Source organism: Mauremys reevesii, linkage group 10 (genome assembly GCF_016161935.1).
Source record: "Mauremys reevesii isolate NIE-2019 linkage group 10, ASM1616193v1, whole genome shotgun sequence".
NCBI classification, from domain to species: Eukaryota; Metazoa; Chordata; order Testudines; family Geoemydidae; genus Mauremys; species Mauremys reevesii.
This window is the reverse complement of record NC_052632.1, coordinates 82882847-82903192: the sequence shown is the minus strand read 5'-3', so window position 1 is coordinate 82903192 and position 20346 is coordinate 82882847. Positions and strand designations below refer to the sequence as shown.

The 20346-nt window shown below is 45.0% G+C and overlaps 1 protein-coding gene across 3 annotated transcripts in view; it reads right to left on the bottom strand.

Moving 5' to 3' along the window:
* Positions 1 to 20346, bottom strand: part of PRKCB (protein kinase C beta) — a 244127-nt gene that overhangs the window by 63153 nt on the left and 160628 nt on the right. For all 3 annotated transcript variants that reach the window (XM_039490076.1, XM_039490075.1, XM_039490077.1), the window contains 4 exons: positions 16424 to 16580; positions 15899 to 16033; positions 11718 to 11814; positions 3649 to 3795 (listed from right to left, as the gene is read on the bottom strand). In XM_039490076.1, coding sequence (XP_039346010.1) covers positions 3649 to 3795; positions 11718 to 11814; positions 15899 to 16033; positions 16424 to 16580 — 536 coding nt within the window. The remainder of the gene's footprint in view (positions 1 to 3648; positions 3796 to 11717; positions 11815 to 15898; positions 16034 to 16423; positions 16581 to 20346) is intronic.

Below are 20346 nucleotides of genomic sequence, written 5' to 3'. Positions count from 1 at the left end.
ATCCCGTGACCCTCAAGCCAGTCTTTGCTGTGGCTTTACACCTACAGAACACACACTGTAAGATAGATTGCAATTCCTTTTCTGGCACACGAGAAGCTGATATTTAACTTGATTTATTCCTGTAACTGAGTGTATGTGCTTGGGAAGATTCCAGCATCATAACTGGAGACAGTCCAACTCTGGATGATGAGAGGACAGGTTTGTTAAACTCCACCGAGGCCAATATCTAGGTTTTCCTGATGCTTGCCAGCCGTAGCATGTAAGTGAGGAGAATACTAAGCAGTAAATGCTGGCTCTGGGTACCAAAGAGTTAAGCAATTTATTAGTGAAACAGAGATTCACTAAAATAGGTTCAATTATACTCAAACAGCTCTTACAGGCTGTTTTGAATCTAAAAAAATCAATGACTTGATAGGTGGTTTACCACGTACGGCAAAACATGGAGCTAGAAAGTTTAAGCTGCGGTGACGCAGGCTGTGGAAGGAGGCTACTGTGACAGATACAAATTACTGCTAGCCAGGCTGCACGTGTCTAGGGCAAAATTTTGTTTCTCAGACCCACACAGCAGAGCTCAGCCATCCCATTGGGCAGTTATGGGGAACAAGCAATGAACATAAGAACATAGCCCAGCGTCCTGTCTTCCGACAGTGGCCAATGCCAAGTGTCCCAGAGGGAATGAACAGAACAGGGAATCATCAAGTGATCCACCCTGTCACCCATTCCCAGCGTCTGGCAAACAGAGGCTAAGGACACCATCCCTGCCCACCCTGGCTAATAGCCATTGAGGGACCAATCCTCCATGAACTTATCTAGTTCTTGAAGCCTGGACAGATCTAAGGAAACAAGATGCCCCATTATGGGGAAAAGATTGTTTTGTGCTGATGCCACCTTAGACCCAGTGCCTCCCTGCCAACATGCCCATCTCACACGCTAGCTAGCTCATGGGCTGGGATGGATTTGATGATCCGCATGGTTAATTTGAAAGGTCCAACAGCTCCATCTTACTAAGTGGAAAACAAATAATAATAAACGACGTTCTCTCCACCAAGTCCTTAAAAGCCTTAAATCCTCTAAAGTGTTTTCCCAGATATCCCTCCGGCAGAGAGAGACGCAGCTGGAACTCCTTGATTTCAGAATGTTAAGGAACAAATGTGAGGCAAAGGATGAGAGGAAAAAAGTGGGGAACACTCCCACTGGGGAATAGTGGGAGCCGGGCTGGATCTAATCGCATAGACCAACATTCTGTTTTAACGAGCACTAATTAGCATATTTATAACAGTCTGTTCCACGGAACAGTTGCTGTCACATTCCCTTACATAAGCCACAATTCCAACTGAGGGTTTGTTAACGTTTCTCAAAATAATAAGAAGAGGAGAAAAAACTCCCAAATTCCCAGATGCCAAAGCAGCAGACTTTCAAAGGGATTATTTGTGTGGTGGAGGAGGAGCGGGGTGGGGAAGAGTGAGGAAAAGCAGCGGCTAGTTTTTATTTGTAAGATTTTAGTGCTGTTGTTTTAAACTGCGGTTTTCTAGGGTCTGAGATAACAAACCAGAAGGCACTTGGGAGAGGTCACAGCTGGCAGAGAATGTTTAGATGGTTTGTGACTGTGCTACATTTAGTATCGATTTGACAGGGTTACAGGGGAAAGTTGAAGACCGGTTCCGATGTTCCTGGGTGAGAGAGAGATTTGGATTGATTGACTGGCTGAGTTAATCTGCATGCGATTATTTAATACTGCAGGCCAGTCACTAATTGTTTGGGGGCCCACCGCTTTCTGTAGGGGGGGGGCTTATTTTGTTGTTTAAAGCTGAAGAGCTAGAATAAACCTGCATGCATCGCCACTACTATTTGAGCTTTAAAACCAAGAGCAAACAGCTAAAATGGACCCTCTCCAGAGCTGTCGCTTCGAGCAGCTCCTGGGGCAGCTGCCCGGACGGAGAGTCTAATGGTTCTAAGGGCTGAGGGAAGTTAACGCGTTTGCCTTTCAGTAACACTTTCTGGAGGATCTCAAAGTCCCCACAAACATCATTTACTCTGTGAAATCTCCCCATTTCCAGATGGGAAAGTGGAGGTTGTGACTCGCTCGAGGTCATGAGTTGGTGCCGGAGCAAGGAACAGAACCCAGACTCCTGACTCTAGCCATGAGAGAACACTTCCTCCAGCTGGATGAGTAAAGGAGGGTAAATACAGGGTGAATCCTGAAGGATACAATTTCAATCCATTACATTTATCAGAGACAGTAGCATCGTGTCCTCTCAGTTCGCTGTCTCCCCCTTCTCCCCCCATCCAAGACATTTATACCGAGGTGGAGAAATATTCCTCTATTAAGAAAGCTCAGTAAACAGTCTGGTGTCAGGCCATCTGTCATAGCGGTGAACGATGTATTGATACACCAACAACGGAAACACAGCCTTCCTCCCGCCTCGTCTAGACTTTGAAGCTGAAGTAGCAATTTCAGGATTGGAATTTCTAATGAAAATCTTGATAAAGGTGGCAAAACACTAAGAAAAATGAAAACTCTAGAATCCCATAATTACTAAAAGAAATAAATTCTCTTACCGCACATAACTGGTTTGTAAAGCCAATTAAAACGTTCATGGAGATTTTTAATTATTAGAGAGGAAAAAACACTCAGTTGAACAGAACGAGCTGTAACACACGTATATACACACACACAATGTATGTATGTAACCCTATTTCTAGAAAGAGACTCTCCAATTTTTAATCTCTATCTAACCAGATCCCTGAATTTCAGCATTCCTTACTATGACTGGGATCATCAGAAACTGATCAATTGCTACACAATCCTCAGGTGAAAGGTGGTCAAAATAGCAGAGCATTCTCCACCTTAAATTAATACCCTCTAGACCCTGCTACCACCCTGGTGACAGCACCTGAACTCCACTGGTGCCTCTTATAAGTGGAATTTCCCAGGACACAAACAACGGAACCTTGGCTGTCCTGCTGCTCCAGCCTTTCCACAGAGAAGCATTGGGAAGAACACGAAGTGCTTTGGTGTTTATGGTGTTCATGTGACAGTGAATAAAATTCAGGCACTCCCAGCAGAGGGCAGGTTTCTGCTTCCCTTAGTTGGCCCCCTGGTGTGTATGGCACGATCCCTTTTTAAAGCAGGTATCTACGTTTTTAACGGGATGGTTCTACCTAGTACGGCGTAAGGGTGAGAGAGGAATCCCTGCTGACTGAACAGTTCTCTGCCCTCACGCTGTACTGCAGAGGAGACCCCAAGGCAGTCCTGCCTACATAGCTTACACAGTCTAGAGCCAAGCCCCTCTGGTTTCCCAGCTGCAGTCACTGGAAGCGCTCATTCTCCTCTCTGCTGACAGTTTGACTGCAGCAATTAGCGGTCATTCTTCTAAGTCACGTGCCAAATTCAGATGCGAACTCCCTTCCCATATGGTCTGTCCTCTCCCCAATCCTGCCATCTAATGAGATGGGGAACGCACACATATCAAAGGCCAGCCAGGCTCGCAGACATCACTCCTAGGGCCAGCCATCGGAGATTATCCCTCAGCCTGCTGGTCGGGAGTAATGAGGCAAAGCCTAGATTAGGAATTATTATGGACACATGAAAGTCAAGCACAGCACTGTTCACAGATGTATGAACACATGGACCTCCTCAGACCGCACCTTTCCAAAGCTTCCTTTCCCCAGCACCATGAGGAAATTAAAATCTGACAGTTTCATCCGATCTCTGTTTCCATTGTTGTCAAATTTGGAAATCGCATGCGTCATCCTCTCCTCGGCTGCCTTGGCACCTGGACCAATCCTGGCTCTCTGAAAGGGGAAGAGTGGGGAAAAAAAATCAAGTGAAATGACAAGAAAGACCATTTGTAAGAGCGAGTGTATGTTAAAGGGATTATTTCTAGGCAAAACACTAGGCTGAGCGGTGAATGCCTTTTCCATACGAACAATCAAACCACCACCCAGGTCACAAGTTGGTAGGCTTGCAAACACAGTGCATTGCATTGCTCCTTGGAAGGTCCCCTACCCATTCCTCCTCCCTGGAGAGCTCACTGGCTGTCTCCCTTCTCTCCTGCAGCTTTCAGACCACTGGGAAAATCTAACCTGACTGGTGAGGGGAGAGCTTCCCTCAAGGTATCGAAAAAGTAATTAGAAACAGAAAAAGACACCAATTACATTCTACCTAGACCACTCCCCGGGGGACACCACACTGCATATTTTCCACTTCTTTGTCCTGTCTCTTTTTAAATACCTTTGTTCATGGGCTTCCACCATTTCCCCTGGGAAGGCATTTCCTTAGAACAGGGAGTCTTTAAACTCCAGCTACAATACAGAGAATATTAACCCCTACTGGAATACTTTTAAGTAATCTGCGGAATGCCCTTACAAATTGCTATCAGAGGGAGCAACGAGGGGGTGTCCCCAAGCATGCCACAGGTTAACTGTACATTTAAAACTCTGTTCTCCCCACAGACATGTGAGAGAATGCTCATCAGTAACATCACACGAGATAAGATCTAGGAAATAAAAAAAACCCACATGGGCTTAGGTGAGCTGCTTCCTTTACAAAGGCAAACTGTATGCGTTGGGTCGCAGCCTTATGCGCAAAGGGCTGTTAAATACAAACATGCTGGAGTAAAATAAGAGGAATTTGTATCCAGCCCAGACTTTATTAACATCTGATATTAAAGAGAACTGGGTTCCTCTGTCATTTCAGGCTGGATGCATGAAACCACAAATACATTTCTGAGAACAAACTCGACAGTGCTTCTTCTTCTGCACCCTCAAAGCAATCACACAAGCTGGTTGAATCACAATTGCTTATTAAGAAGCCTCGCAAAAGACATTTTTAAGCACTAAAGCTCATCCCTTGCTCTGTGCCTTGTCATTGGTCCAGTGGCTATCTAATTTACTGAACCAGAATTTGTAAAAGCTATCTCACAATGTATTCTGTTTTAATTTTTAGAAATATGCCACACTGTAGAGCCTGCACAGAGCTCAGTCTAGCATGAAATTCCATTAACCCGATTCCAGCAGCTCAATTTTAGTGTTGCTCATAGCTCCTCCAGATAGGAGGCTCACAAGTAATCACCAAGACTTTGCTGGTGCTAATTGGTTATTGCAAGGTTCTCCGTGCTGTAAAAGTCTCCATTCAAGGTCACCTGTAAAAGTCTCCATTCAAGGTAGGTGACCGAAGGCCTTGCACTGAAAACGAAAGAAAACAGTTGCAAAAACCTGAAGCCATCGATGACTAATTGCAGCTGCAATTCTGAAAGAGTGCTCCAGGGAAGAGGTTGAAATCATTGAGCGGCCTTATGTCTAAGACTAGCTGCAAACAGAATGACAGCCTCGGACCTGTGCGTAAGAATCTATAATCCTATCTTTTTTTAAAAAAACCACTGATTCAGCAGAAAAGTGCAATTTTCCTAAGTAATTTTTAGACTTTTTAACGTTTCCAAAGTTCTCTAGCTAAGGTGGAATCCTGCCCAAACCCATCATATTTTCTTAGTGTTCGGAACTAGACATGTGACAGTGAATAAAATTCAGGCACTCCCAGCAGAGGGCAGGTTTCTGCTTCCCTTAGTTGGCCCCCTGGTGGGTAGCTCCATCTGGCACCCAGTGCTGGGGCTGAAGCTGAAATGAAAGGCAAGCAGTCACCTGGAGTCTGCACTCCTGCTTGCCTCTCACCATTGCTAGCACTGGTCAGAGCTGAACTGGTGAGAGCAGTGGTGGGGCATTTGGCTGGGGGCGGGTGGGGCGGTGGTGAGGGAAAGCCTAGGGTGGACACCACACCTGATGGGGGTTGGAATAAACTTTCCCCACAGTCAAGTTATTGCATCAGTGCCCCTCTACTGAAGCACCTGATATTAGCCATTGATAAACAGAACATTCAGCTAGATGGATCTGCTATGGTCTGCAATGGCAATTCCTAAGACTGTTTTTACTGACATAAGATCATAATTCGTGCACATGAGGGTGCAGAATTACGGATGCATGTTTCACTTTAGCCTCAGCACTTCTTAACACAGCGTATTAACCATGCACACTTGGTATTGGATTCATATTGTTTTGGGCATTGAATTTGACTTAAGAGGTTTCATCTTTGTACAATTAAACAAGCTAAAGCCCGTCCTGGGTTCTATACTTGTGCCTGTAAAAGTTCTTACCAGGTCACATTCCAGAGCCATTTTAATACAGGTGAAAATATAGGCACAATGAAGAGGAATATTCATATTAGGGGGAAACATTTCCACATGGTACAGATGGTCTTAAAAGGCATTTTTGTCAAGTCAAATTTGACTCTAAATCATGGTCTGTGAAAACAAGCTGTTACAAAATTTAGGACCAATATTGAAGATTCCATGACATTTTAAACAATACACATCCCCTTGGGTGCTTGCAGTCCAAACATTGCAACACCGTGCCAGTGCATGGGAACCTGAAAGTGACATTGGCTAACCAAGAGTGAGACTTTCACTGCTGAGGAAAATGCAAAGAGCAAATGAACAATATAAGGAGTAAAAACTAATCTAAGGGTTTTAATTTGCTCTATTTTAATAGTCTCAAGTATTACTGGAAAAACAGTATTTTCTTAAATACAATTTATAACCCAACTATCTCTTTAAAATGTCATATTGACAGGTCTTTTTTATTGCTGTTGTCCATAGTAATGTTGCTAGTAATTGAGGTTTTTGTATTTAAGGAAGTTCTCCCTCCATCCCATTTCATCTAGTGTGTAACCTGAATTTGTGATACCACAATAATGTCTAGGATAGCAGATAATGAGATTATAAATACAGGAAGGCTTTACTGAAAGATCAGGCTGAGTGTTTAGCAAAACCAGAAGGGAGAAAGCCATTAAAAACCCATAAGTGCCTATAATAATAGACCACAGAACACAGCTGACCCACTCCTCAAGTAAAGGTAACTTGCTTTCTCTATCATTGTGCTCATGTTCCCATGTCTGAGTCGGTGTGAAAGTCCTTTAACATTTTTAATACTCTCTTAATGCTCATGTTCTCTCTCTGGTTTATAACTAAATCATTGTAAATGTTGTCACAAAAATAAAAAAGCACTTGACCATCATTATCCAATCCAATTGGTCATAGTTAATTTACTGCACCTGATTCTATGCAATACCAGCTGATGTTCACATCTATCAAGGTGTCCCAGCAAGTGGCTGGTAAATGATAAGGAAAATTGGCAAAACATGCAATGCAAGCCTCACTCTATGCCTGTTTCAGAACTCTTTGTTAAGCCGAGGGTACTTACAGTTGCAGACATAAGTCTGGAAGAAGCCCACAAAGAGGCATATGGCAATCAATATTTCAGCCAGTAATTACACTGCATGCTAAACAGAACAGAGGGGCCAGAGATTGCTGAAAAAAGGCACGTAGACAAGCGTTTTAACAGTCTTCTGCAGCATGCAGTGCTCCGTATCATTCCTTTCATGTTTACTTCCTTTGCAATGCTTTCTACAGCATCTCAGAATACAAGATTGAAACTTTGTCCTATTGATTTGTGCTGCCCAGAAAGGCAGGATCAAGCCGTACTAATGCAAATCGATTGGTGGATTCTTTTTATCCCTTATCATTTTAACTGAAATGACAGAACTCTTGCCTGCTGCATTACAATTAGTATCACAGTGCATTCCCATGACCTCTCAGGACACCCTAGGAAGGCTGTTGCTGAACGGACGAGCAAGTTAGAGATTTCAGTCTTAAATCACATTTTCAGTTCCTAGCAAATCCATGTTGTAAGGAAGCGCTAAAGAAAGATCGAGTAGCCTCATGGACTTGAATACTGAACTGAAACCATTCTGAATTTATCTCTGGTCTAGGATTTGGTTCCATTGTAATGTTGACAAACCCAAGAACAGGAGAAAGATTGTTAATTGTTACATTAGGTCTGGTGTGAAGTACAGGGTTATCCAGTCATAGCGCTGTAGGTCAACAGAGCCATATTAAAGCTGCATTCTTTTCCTCTTGAATGTGCAGGCAAGATTCACATGAGCATTATGAGACGCTACACATCTAAGCAAAGAAATAACGAGGCCATGTATGATCGTTGTGTAATTTAGACCTATGTCCACTAGACCAGCCATTTCATTTCACACACAACTGAAGGACAGATTACAGCTCTCCAGATGCAATACCGGCACCTTCAGGAGGCTCTTACTAGGATGAGAAGCCAGGGAGGAGACTGAGTCAACTGCCATTCTAGACAAGAGCCACTGGGACCTATCCAGTCCCAAATTAAAGATTCTCCCTTAGGAAGCTCTTATAGAGTCAGATCAAAAACCCACTGAAAATAAGTGAAAAGACTCCTACTAACTTCATGGGCTTTGAAGCAGGTCTCTGATGCTGCTCGCAGCCAAGTCATGGCGTTTCATAAGTGGCATTAACATCCCGCATCGAGGTCCTTTTTACGCTTCATGACACTACCCTGTGCTTGTAGCAGCTAAGCCAGACTAATTCACCTTGGGACAGTCCACTCTGCAAGGCTCCGTGCGCACTCTTCAGCTCCAGGAACCCCTGGGACCTTCATGAGTGAATTCTGACCACCACTTCCCAGGCATGTTTCTTTCCAGCACTGTCTGTACCAATTAAAAGGATTCCCCTGAGCAGCTATTCAGCTGAAATCCATGTCTCTTCTAGTAGCTGATTATCACAAGTTTGAGTTCGGAGCAGCACATCAGTCTGCATCCTCGCTGTGAGGGTCACACGTCAGTAACTGAACAGCTGGTAGGATCCTGCAGAATGAAGGTTTTTTCCTTTCCCTTATTTTCTCCACACAGTCAAAGTGCTCTGGGTTTGCATAGAGTAAACTGGAACACGCAACTATTTCCAATGTCCCAAAGAAGTTTTTTGATATGACAAGTAACTAGCAAGAAACACTGAAAGGAACAAATGCTTCAGAAGAGATTCTGCGTGTAAGTAGGTCAGCGTGCCGCACCAGTGGGACACTTCTCAGAGGACTGACGCCTGGAACCCAGCTTCCAAAAAGGGGCAGCTCCTCCCTTCAGACACAGCCTGATGCTGCTGCCATTTTTCATTTCATAATGCACCATAACCAATCTCACCTTCGCTGTCACTTGGCCTTGCCAACCAGTCTACGGCCCAATTAATTTAGCTTCCAACTCCTAATATGTTAATCAGCGTCACTGTGCAGGCACCCCAAGCAAGGTAAAAAAGTGCTATCTACATTATTAAAAGGTAACTTGTTAACTTGTGTACAGGACCCCGTTGCTCCTCCAAGGATTCCATCAGCATTTTCTGTCAGTTAACAATTTAGTACAAAATGCCTATTAAGGATCAATTCCTAACAAGTGTCAATTCACAGGAACTGTCATCCTCTCAAAGATGAAAGAGATCGCCACCCGAAATATGTCAGATAATATACTGGAGGTTACCATAACGCAACGTAGGAAACAGAACGTGTGCAGAATAATTTAAAGATTCCTCTCCAAGCTTGGTCTCCAATCCAATTATATCAATATCTTAGTTTATCTTCATTAATTATATTAATTTATAGCCACACAGACCACAGATAAAACAGACCACAGATAAAACAGATTAACAAATTCCATTATATTGTACTTCAAAACTCTGAGTAAAATTGCAATTTCAAACAACGCTTCCATTGTTCTGACATCAAGTGTATGTTAGGCCATCACAGGACATGATCTTCATCCTTCTTAAATTAAAAAATAGCCTTGAAAGTATATTAACGTAATGATTTCCTCTTCCGGCTACATTTATGTTCATTCTGACAAACACAAAAATTGTATAATCCCAAATCCTAATAAAGAAATCCAATCTAAAGAGTTGAGAATGAAATGGTAAAGCTGAGTTTATTATAAAGCTTTGTGTTTAAATAAGAAATATAAAAGCTGCCAACAATTAAAAGCCAAAACACCCACAGCCTGATTGGATCACAGCTTCATGCCTACTGTAAATTATAGCTCAGTGGCTCTGGATTGAGTGCTCAGTAGCACACAGAGCACTACAAACCAAAGCTATCCAAAATTTTACTTTGGTGCAATGCTTTTCTAGCTTAAATTGTAGCTGACATTATAGTATAAAGAATCCTGTGCATACATCTCGCCTCCTCCAATAGCTTCTCCAATTGGCTAAGCCACAGATCCAAAAAAGCTAAAACCAAACACACACGGATCGCGGTCTTTTCAAATTAAAATACAATATTCTAGAGAAGTGAAAGGGTTAACTCATGCAATAAGTTAGAAATAACTCCTATCAGCACCAACCGTCGTCAGTGTATAGCTGATACCCCCTACTACAACTCCAGGCCCTAGTGAATGTGCATACTGGATCTATATCTTCTGCAGCCTTTCCATCTAAATTATGAAATAATCCACTGCAGTTGGTTCCACATATCTGCGCTGCTATTTTAAACACACAACGGGCATAGAAACGCAGTGTCACTGAGTCTGCAGAGTCTAAATGTTTATGCTAAGATCAAACATGATTCGCAGTATGCTTTACTAATGATAACCTTTAATACCCTCTCAAGCCAAGTGCTCTTGTGAAGACAAATATTAGGACTCCTGGGCCCAAACAATAGATATTGGAAGCTCTCTTTGAAAAAACGTGCAGAATTTAATTAAAGGCTGTCAAGTTAAAATCCTATTGAGTGTCCTCAATGCCTAGTTAATATTCAGACGGGCTGTGGACTCAGATGGAGAAAACGCACATGTACGAATGTAGCTCCATAGCAGTCACTCATTGCTGAAGCAAATTTCGGTCTAGGGCTCACCGCACAGCATCAGACACCGAGCTGGCGTAAATCGGCCTGGCTCCACGGACTTTGCTGGAGCTTTGCTGATCTACACCAGCTGCAGATCTGGCCTCAATCTCAATCATCAAAGTCTTGAATGTTGTGCACAAAACCTTCAACTCTGGAGTTTTGCTATTTGAAGACTGGACAAACTGGGGCAAGTTTTCTCATGTCATTGAACAAATGGCTGTTCAGAAGCAGAAAACCTCAGTTTATTGCTGTGTCTTTTGCATGTACAGAGTCCCAGGAAACCGGGTAAATAGAATGAATGCCTAGAACAGCAACGTTCCTTAGGGTTACTCCTTCCAACATGGCGGGGTGTGTGTGTGTGTGTGTGTGTGTGTGGACACAGGAAAAGTGGGCGGGGGCGGTGTGTGTCAAATCTTTTATTAGACCAACTTCTCTTGGTGAGAGAAACAAGCTTTGTCTTTCTCACCACCAAAGTGTCCAATGAAAGATAATGCTTCACCCACCTTGTTTCTCTACAACATGACTGCACCAACACTGCATACACAGTAAAAGTGTGGCCTCCAAATATACCCATGAATTTAGTAAGCTTCTGCACTGATCACTTAATGCATCCAGGTAAAAAACACCTGGGAGGCTTCAAGTCTCTGAAGTGATCTTTAGTTAAATGCAAAGAAATAACTTCACCCCTCAAACCCGGTGCAGAGCTCTGGCTGGGATGAACGCAGGCAGGCTACCCACGAAAGGGCACAAGAGTGAACGAAGCCCTGCCCAATGGCTACGCAGGCAGGAAAGGGGACGGGGGAGAGCATGGGGTTGGAGCAGAGCTTCCTTCCCTCCCTCCTTGGTGAGATGAGGGCAGGGTGGAAATGCCCTTTACTGAGAACGACCTTTCACCCCAGGACTCCAGGCCGCCCACGTAGTACTGGCTATAAGGAAAGGTGGTGGGCGTCTGAGAAAACTCCATTCACCTCAAATTTCTGCCTGAGTTCCTCGTTTCCTTCTTCTCCCTCGGGGGGAACCGGGACGTTGAAGTATTCCCCCTCCTCCTGGCTCAGCAGTTTAAACCTAGATGGACAGAGCAAGAACAGCACGTAACTAAGACAGGCCTGGACCTCTGACACCAGTCATAGAATCATAGACCCACAGGGTTAGAAGGGACCGCAAGGGTCATCTAATCCAACCTCCCTGCCAAGATGCAGGATTTGTTGTGTCTAAACCATCCAAGACAAATGGCTCCAGCCTGTTTTTGGCTTGTCTGTTAAACACAACTGTCCTGGCTCCATTCCCTTTTCCTTCTGCACTGATGAGTTCAATCCTTGAGGGGCCATCTAGGGATCTGGGGCAAAAATCTGTCTGGGGATTGGTCCTGCTTTGAGAAGGGGGTTGGACTAGATACCTCCTGAGGTCCCTGCCAACCCTGATATTCTGTGATTCTATGATTCAGTCTTTCAGTTGACTTCAGTGGGTTTTGAATCATGCCCGCTCAACCAAGGCAGTGAAACTGGTGGTAGCACCAGTGGGAATGTCCCCCCCACACACACACTCACAAAGATAGAGACTTTGGCATTGCTGACAGCCAGCCAGCCGCCTATCGCCAGAGCAATCAGGGATGGCAGGGGCTAGTGCTGCGGCGATGGAAATATTGAGGGACCTGATGGTTGTTTCTGCTCCTGCGCTGCATAATCTGGGAACCAACGTTCCCTGTAAACTGCGTGGAGCAAGAGCAGGACGTGGAGGGGCTAGAGCAGATGCTGCAGCACCTGAAGTCAGGCTGGGAAGCAGGGCAGAACCTCGGCGATCGGGCCAGGGCTAGGAGCAGCTAACCCGGCAGCTAGTGAGAGAGATGCAAATGGCCGGACCCCCCTTCCAAGTCTGGAGCCAGCCGCCCACCCACCCACATCTCAGTAGCTCCCCGTGCACATCACCCACCCTACTCCCCCTCCTATCGTCTGCAGCCCCACTCAAAGTGAGCTTCCACTGCCTCTGAGAGCAGCCGCAGCCATGAAGTGTAAAGCAAAGATTTCCACGAAAATCGGGGAGGGGGTGGAGATCGTAGCCAGCAATTAACAGAAATCATGGAAACGTCCTTCAGATCGGAGGTATTTTATTCAGCCCCGGGCAAAGCCTGGGCTCCCTCAGTGAATTCCTTTCCACAGCAGCCTGGCCGGGGCCGTTATCGGCGGGATGTTATCTAGAGAGGCTTGTGTCTGCAATGAATGAACAAAGCGGTATTTGCATAATACAGGTACGGCCCCTTCCTTTGAGCCTGCTTTCTCCATTAACTGCCGTTGTTGGGATATGAAATAGGCATCGGAGCCTTCTCCCAGAGCTGATTCTAGCCAAACGCTGTGACAGGGGAAATTACTTAGATCTCCACTTACATGATTTTTAAAACTCAGTGAGAAACTCTGTATCGTGCTTTCCATTGCGCTAGGAGGGGGCGATGGCCTGATCCCAACTGAAGCGCAAACATTCCTGCAGGAGACCAGGACCCTTGGAGGGATTTGTAATTTAGTTTCCTTCCAGGAGAGAGACACTGCCTCCATTTCAGGTATATTTTAAGGGAGTGAGGCCCAGGGGACCTGAACGTGGTTTTGGGAGATGGGATCTCTAATTCCTGATCTCATTGTTGCATGGAGCCTCTGTCTTTATGCTTCAGCTTCTCCAGCTGCACAATGGGGCTCGTAAGACATGGTTTCCAGTGGAGCTCAGAGGCATCACTAACGTTTGCCAGGCACCAAGAGCTCCAAATGTGAGAGGCAGGGTATCGTTACGACTATTTCATTAGCAGGAACTCCTGCCAGGCAGGAGGTACTAATGTACCCGGACGTTCCATTGCAGAGCTGTGTGTTCCACTAGCGAGGTAAGTTACCCCACCACTGAGCAGCGTGCAGCCTGGCCGTGCACCTTCCCGGTGGGTTCTGGAGGGGCCATTCCTGGAGCTCTTCTGTACTTTTATAATGACACAGACACTTCTATCCGGAAACCCAGATTCTGGAGGTGGAAAAGGTGTAGTCCAGCTCCTCAGCCTTAAACAGGGGTGGACCTGCTTCATATTTACAAATGCCTTATCAGGCCTTCTTGACACTGACACACACACCCCTCCCTCCCTCCAGGAGCTATTCTGCAGAGCTCAAGTGGGAACCTGGACAAGATAATAGAATAATAGGGCAAATGAGTGATGTGCAGGTATATTTTTCTGGTAACCACCAGTTAAAAACAACAGATTACAGTTGTATGACGTTTGTTGATTATTCTGTTTTCTAAACGTTCCTTCTCTAACTGCTCTGAGTTAAATTAGCAATATGGGCTCTTACACACTTTCCTCTCTATACCTGCAAGGCAGTTTCTTCAAGGAAAAAGTGGAGAATCCAGGGAAGGTTTCTGCCTCCCATAATAAGTGGTCCCATCTGGTTTTTGCTTGCAAGACACATACAATACCCGTTTAAATTACTATACTTCACATGGTAAGGTAACAGATCTCTCAAGCCTCAGTGACTACAAAAGGAAATTAAAATGGCATGAAACCTGCTGGGGAAGATAACATGAAAATGAACAGACCCCATACAACATGATTTTTATGGACCTACTGTGTTCATCTTTCGTATGGTAACAAGTGACAATAATTACATGCTTTGGACAGGATTTCTCATTTCACTGAAAGAAACCTCTAATCATCATTTCAGCGAGTCCACGGGCTGCAGAAGCAACAGCCTCAGACATAATTCATGTTTCTTCTCTACTCTCTCCCTTAACTAGCTACCACTCTGGCTATTCTTTGCATTCACACTGTGATCAACACAAAGGCTCCTTGCTGGGTATGTGTCGCCAAGAGACTATCGTTAAAATCACCCTAGATTACATTTTTTTCATGCTCCCTTGTAGCCCAATATATTTGAAGTTTTGAAACCTACATACTAACCTGCAGGACAAATGCTGGAATTTGGGATTATGAATTAAATGTTGGTTCATTCTGATGTGTGCCTAGGCCAGGGGTGGCCAAGCGGTGGCTTGCGAGCTGCATGCAGCTCTTTTTACAGTTAAAGTGCGTCTCACGGAGCCCCCCCAAACTCCTGCTCATTCTCCACCTATCAGATTGGAGGGGGGGTGCTCGGGGCTTCTGACCTGCGGTAGGGTGGTGAGGTTAGGGGCTTCTGACAGAGATGACTGGTGCCTGCTGAAAGTGGGGGCATAATTTAAAGCTTTGTTTCCCCCTCCCCAACAGCTTGAGTCTCACACACCCAGGCAAACCCCCCCCCCTTTACCATCAGCAGCCCCTCCCTGCAGCTGCCAGGCGTTAGCTCCTTGTGGAGAAGTAGCGGCAAAGAGCTGGGAGCTGCAGGGAGGAGCCTGCTGCTTTAGCTCCATGGGGAGAGGCAGCAGCAGCAAAAGCAGCTACCAGCCATATGCGTCTCCTCACAGCCATAGCTGCCATGCAGGGAGGGGGCCTGGTGGGACCATGTGACCGAGTGGGGCCAGCAACCCTGGCAAAAATCGTGGGGGGGGAAAGAGAGGAGGAAAAGTGACCGAATGTCCCCCCCACACACACACCCAGGTGTCACCTCCGGCTTCTGCCCAGCAGGGAGAGGGGTCTTGGGGCTTCAACCCCACAGCCGTGCCTGCTGAGGTTCAGGCTTCAGCCCCATGGGGAGCACCTGCCAGGGCTGAAGCCCCGAGCCCCAGCAAGTGCACCCTGGCTCTAAAACTTCTGAAGATGGTTGCGTGCGGCTCGGACGGTCAGTACGTTTGGCCACCCCTGGCCTATACAAATGAGAAACCCTCAGAGCTCCCAACCAGCCAGAGCCCAAGCGTGAAACACAACGTGTGACCAAAAAAACACAATGAAGGGGACACACAATTTAAGTAATCCAGTGACGAAAACTCAAACTGTGGCAGGAATTCCTCCCTTCACTACTCTCGTTCTAGGACCTCAGCTGCACGATGCGTTATTGTGGATGTAGATTACTGGCAGCAATCAGAGTGATGGGACATGCGGCGTGGAACACAGGGCACTTGGGGACTAAACTGGTTGTTTCGACAGTTTGCAAACCCTCCACACGATGACAGGTTGCCAGACCTTTTCCTACTGGGGACAAGGTGACACTGCTGTGTTCAGAGCTCTGTGGCTTTAGAGCAAATTGAGTCTTACCATCCATCAACACCTGCTTTCTGCAGCTCAGAAATCCCAAACGACAAAGACCCCATGAAATCATTTCTGCTGGTCAGATCCCAGTCCCAAATCTCCACTGACAACCGTCTGTCTTTGTCCGACTCTTTCAGCTGACTGCAATAAAGGAGGGGAAGAAGCAAAATCTCTGTAGTGGCAGTTATCTCCGCAATTCCACATGCTTCGCGCGTGCGTTCAATAAATAAATGAATATGAAATGAAGTGATGGTCTTCAGCGACAATACGTTTCTTTAATGTTTAATTTGCTGATAGCGCACATTTCAAATGGAGAATGTAAAGTTCTTTCATTGAAATGCAAGACTTTGATCAGTGCACAGAGCAGAAGTTAAAGCATTTCCGAGACATTTATTATGACAGGAAAAAAGTTACTTCTCCATTGAATCAGCTGAATATTTCAGATAATTAAAGCCCAGCAAACACATTCACAATCATTCTGGAGACGAGAGGGTCTACTTTACAATATTAAATTTGTGTTACTCTACTTACAATTTAAAAGTCTCATTCCACTCAGGATTCAGAGAGCACTTTATAGTTTTGGTCTTCTGTTTGCTTTCACTTTTCGGGTCGGGGATTAGTTTAAGTTTCACATAAGGGTCTGACAAGCCATTAGGGTCCATAGGAACTAGGTTTCTGGCATCTCTTACTAGGGAAAAAAATAAAAAGTAAATTCAATGTTAAAACTACAAAGATATCTGCAGCCCTATTCAGCTTCCTTAAAAATATTTCTGTCCCATACGCTTATGACATTGCATAACTGACTGACATTAAATTGAAATAGTGACTGAAAACGGAGTTAATATGGACATTGATCACAATAGGACTGATTAATACAAAGTAAATACACATGTACTGGCCATTCTATTCAAATGCAGGACTGTGAAGTTCCCTCTCTTCCTCCTGCTGGTTAAGAAGAAATGAACTGCTGCTTTCCCAGATCACACCAGCGGTCCATCTAATCCAGTATCTTGTTCCTAACAGTGGTGAGCTTCAGAAATGCTTCAGAGGAAGGTGTAAGAATCCTGCAGTAGCAGATGTGAGATAATCTGCCAGCTCTCTAATAGTTAGAGATTGGCTAAGACCCTGAAGCACAAGGTTTAACATCCCTTTTCAAAACTGTTGTTAGCATTAACTGTGGATATTCTTTTCATCCATATAAATGTATAATCCATATTTTACTTTTGCTAAATTCTTGGCCTCAATGATTTCATGTGGCAATGAGTTCCACATTCCAATTATACATGGTGTTTTGAAGGAAGGATTTCACTTTATTATTGTTACTTATACAGCAACCATAAGTGTGTTAAGTGTTTTAGCATAACACCCAGGAGTCAGGCGGGTCCAAGGGCAGCCCAGATCAGTGGTCAGAGTTCATACAAGAGGTCCAACAGCCAGGAGATGCAATCCAAGGGAAGGCAGAGCAAGGCTGCTGGCGGGGTCAGGTGAGGCAGCAAGGCAGTCAAGCAGCATCTGAGTAGCAACCAGCAGGCAATGGCTTGTTGCTCAGACAAGGCCAGGCGGGAAGCAGGAAATGTATATATGGTTACCAGCCAGAGCCAGAGTCAAGCCCATAGGGCCCATCAGGAAGCAGGTCGTGGAACTGCGGAAAGCTAGTCCACCCAGGTCTATGAATTCCCTGGTAACTCAATGAGTTGGTGTAGCACAATGGCCAAGGCTGCTTCCCAAGAATTTGGTGGGCCCAGGTTCAAGACTGGGGTCTGAGACCAAGGTCCTGACACAGACATAATAGGAGAGTTCCCTGCCAATAGTCTAAATAAAACGAACACGTAGAGAGAGATTTTCAACAGTGCATATGTGATTTATAAAAAGCAACAAATGTCTGTCGGCCTATACGGTACCACTGGACTCTTTGTTGCTTTTTACACATCCAGACTAACACGGCTCCCCCTCCGATATGTGATCTATGAACACTAGTCCCATTTAAAACAATCAATGGAACAGCCTAAATTAATTAGGGTTCGATTTATAAAGGTATTTAGGCATTGAGTGGGATCCACAAAACACAGGCACCCATTTCCCATTGACTTCAGAGGGAGTTCATCACCTAACCTGCTTAGGTACATTTGTAAACACTACCCGGTGCCTATAAGCATCTTGTGGAGCCTAAACACCTCCGGAAATCTGGCACTTTGAAAAAAACTCTTTATTTTTGAGAAGAGAGAACTAAAAGCCGCGCGTTGCAAACAGTAAAATAAAACAAAGCATGAGATCCAGGGTTCTTTTATAAGAAGAGAACAGCATCCATTTGAATTTAAATTTCCCTCGAAGAACAAGAGGATGAAGAAATAGGTTCAGGATATAGATTAGTGCCTGGGCAGCAAATGCCCTCCACTGTCCCAAGAAGGACAATGGAAAGAACAAAGTGATGACCATTGCAAGAGCAAATTAGACATTAGGGAAGTTTAATCAGGGTGGCAGATTCTAATGCAGCGCAGGGCTCTTCTGTTGAGTCACTCTAGGTTCAGCTGCTAAAGCCCTGAATTCAGAGTCAGGATAATTACAATGAGTCATGCTGCAAGTGGGGCTAGAATATTAAAAGGGAAGTGGGAGCCTCTCCTTGGGCCAGAGAACATGAGAGCTACAGATTGGAGGGAAACTCAGAACAGCCACGTTCTGGGAGGAAGCCTCAGCAGAGATTTACATCGTGTTGTTGTTGAGTTCCACTAGTTATAAACACCAGTAATCGTAACCCGTCTAATCCCTGCATACGCTGGAAAAGGAACTATGTTCCACAAACCCAGGGAGGGGGAAAAGGGACACAGTGGGTTTATCACAGGAGTTTTAAATATTTATTTGCCAAAAAAACAAAAAACAAAAACAAAAAACCCCAAATAGGTGCCTGACTTGAGAGCATGGAGTCGACAGCTGGGGGTGTGGGGGTATGTGGAAGGCAGGCAGCCAAACACCCACAACGCAGACACAGCAAGTCCCATGTCCTTTGACTTCCTTGGTAAACTAAGTGCTCAAGTCCATTTTGGGAGGACAGTCTTGGGAATCACAACAGGCTGGGACATCATTTCTAAGCTTTACAGTTAGAACAGGACTGTAGCCTTTCTTGGGGAATTTGCAGGGAATCTGCAGCAGAACAACAGAGAGCGGTTACATAATTTCTGGAACCAGGCAATTTCCACGAGCTCCTGGATCCAGAGCGAGGCGATATTTATCTATCCACACTGCTCGGTGAGCATGGGCTAAAGATAATTTTAACTGAATTCAAAATGAATTAATCAGAGGAGATAAAGCAGGTGGGGGAGGGGAGATGTGCAGGAGACCTCAAGTGCTTCTAATTGGATTGCAGCATTATAAAATAAAATTAGGCTGGGGAAACAGATTAGATCATTCTATGTCGAAGAGTTGCCAAGCATTCAAAGCACGATCTCATTTGTGCTCAGGCTGCCGGGCTGAGGAGAAGATATTCCAGATGAGAAGTCCCACCGGATGCTTTGAAGCACAGACAAGGGGTTAAAAATACGGAGGAGGATGTAGCTTCCCCTCTGCTGAAAGCTAAGGGAGAACGCCTCCTCTTCCAATCTACTGTAGCCACTGGATACAACCACTAGCAAGAGGCTCCATCAGGTGCTAAATTGGGCTGTGGGGGATGACAGTGAAAGGGTTAATTTGGAAAGTCAGCTTGTCTAACCTACCTATTATGGAATCAAAGAAGAGGGCCCCAGAACTCTATGTGGAAAATCCTGGCCCCGGATTTCAATGGAACCAGGATTTCACCCAGTATTCTGCCCTGGAGGAGTAATACCAACCAGGCCTGTTGTATGCGAATGCAGAGCATTAGGGATTACTTGTAAAGATCCAAGTCACTTTCAAATCTCTCTCCCTAGTCTTCTGGAAAGCCTTCTTAGTGCAGGACTGGGAGCCAGTTTGTTTTTCAAAGTGGATTACTGCTTCAAACTCTGCAATCTAGCTCTGTCCTCCTGAAACAGCCCAATCTCCGGCTCCGTGGAATCAAACTCATAGCTAAAAATCAAATCTCCATTTATAAACGAACTCATTCATCAAACATGACACCTTCAACAGAAGCATGCGAGATACAGAAAGGCAAAGCTGCAAGGGAATAGCCTGCAATCCAATCAAAGATACCTGGGCAGTATCACTGATTTTATAGCACTAAATATTCTTCAAAGTCAAAAGATGACCAAGCCATGTGGATCAAAGAACCTTCCTGCACCTTTGACAGAGGAGGGGACAGGATTGACTTCATTATGGACAGCCAGATAAGAAAAACATATAGTGGGCAAGGACCCACAGAGGATCAGGATATGTCTGGAACAGGTTGTCTCTCCTTACTGCAAGATTATCGGCCAAGAGTGCCCACGTACAGCGGGTGCCATTCAACATTCACCAACAATATCTGAGACTGCGTAGTTATTTCCTGT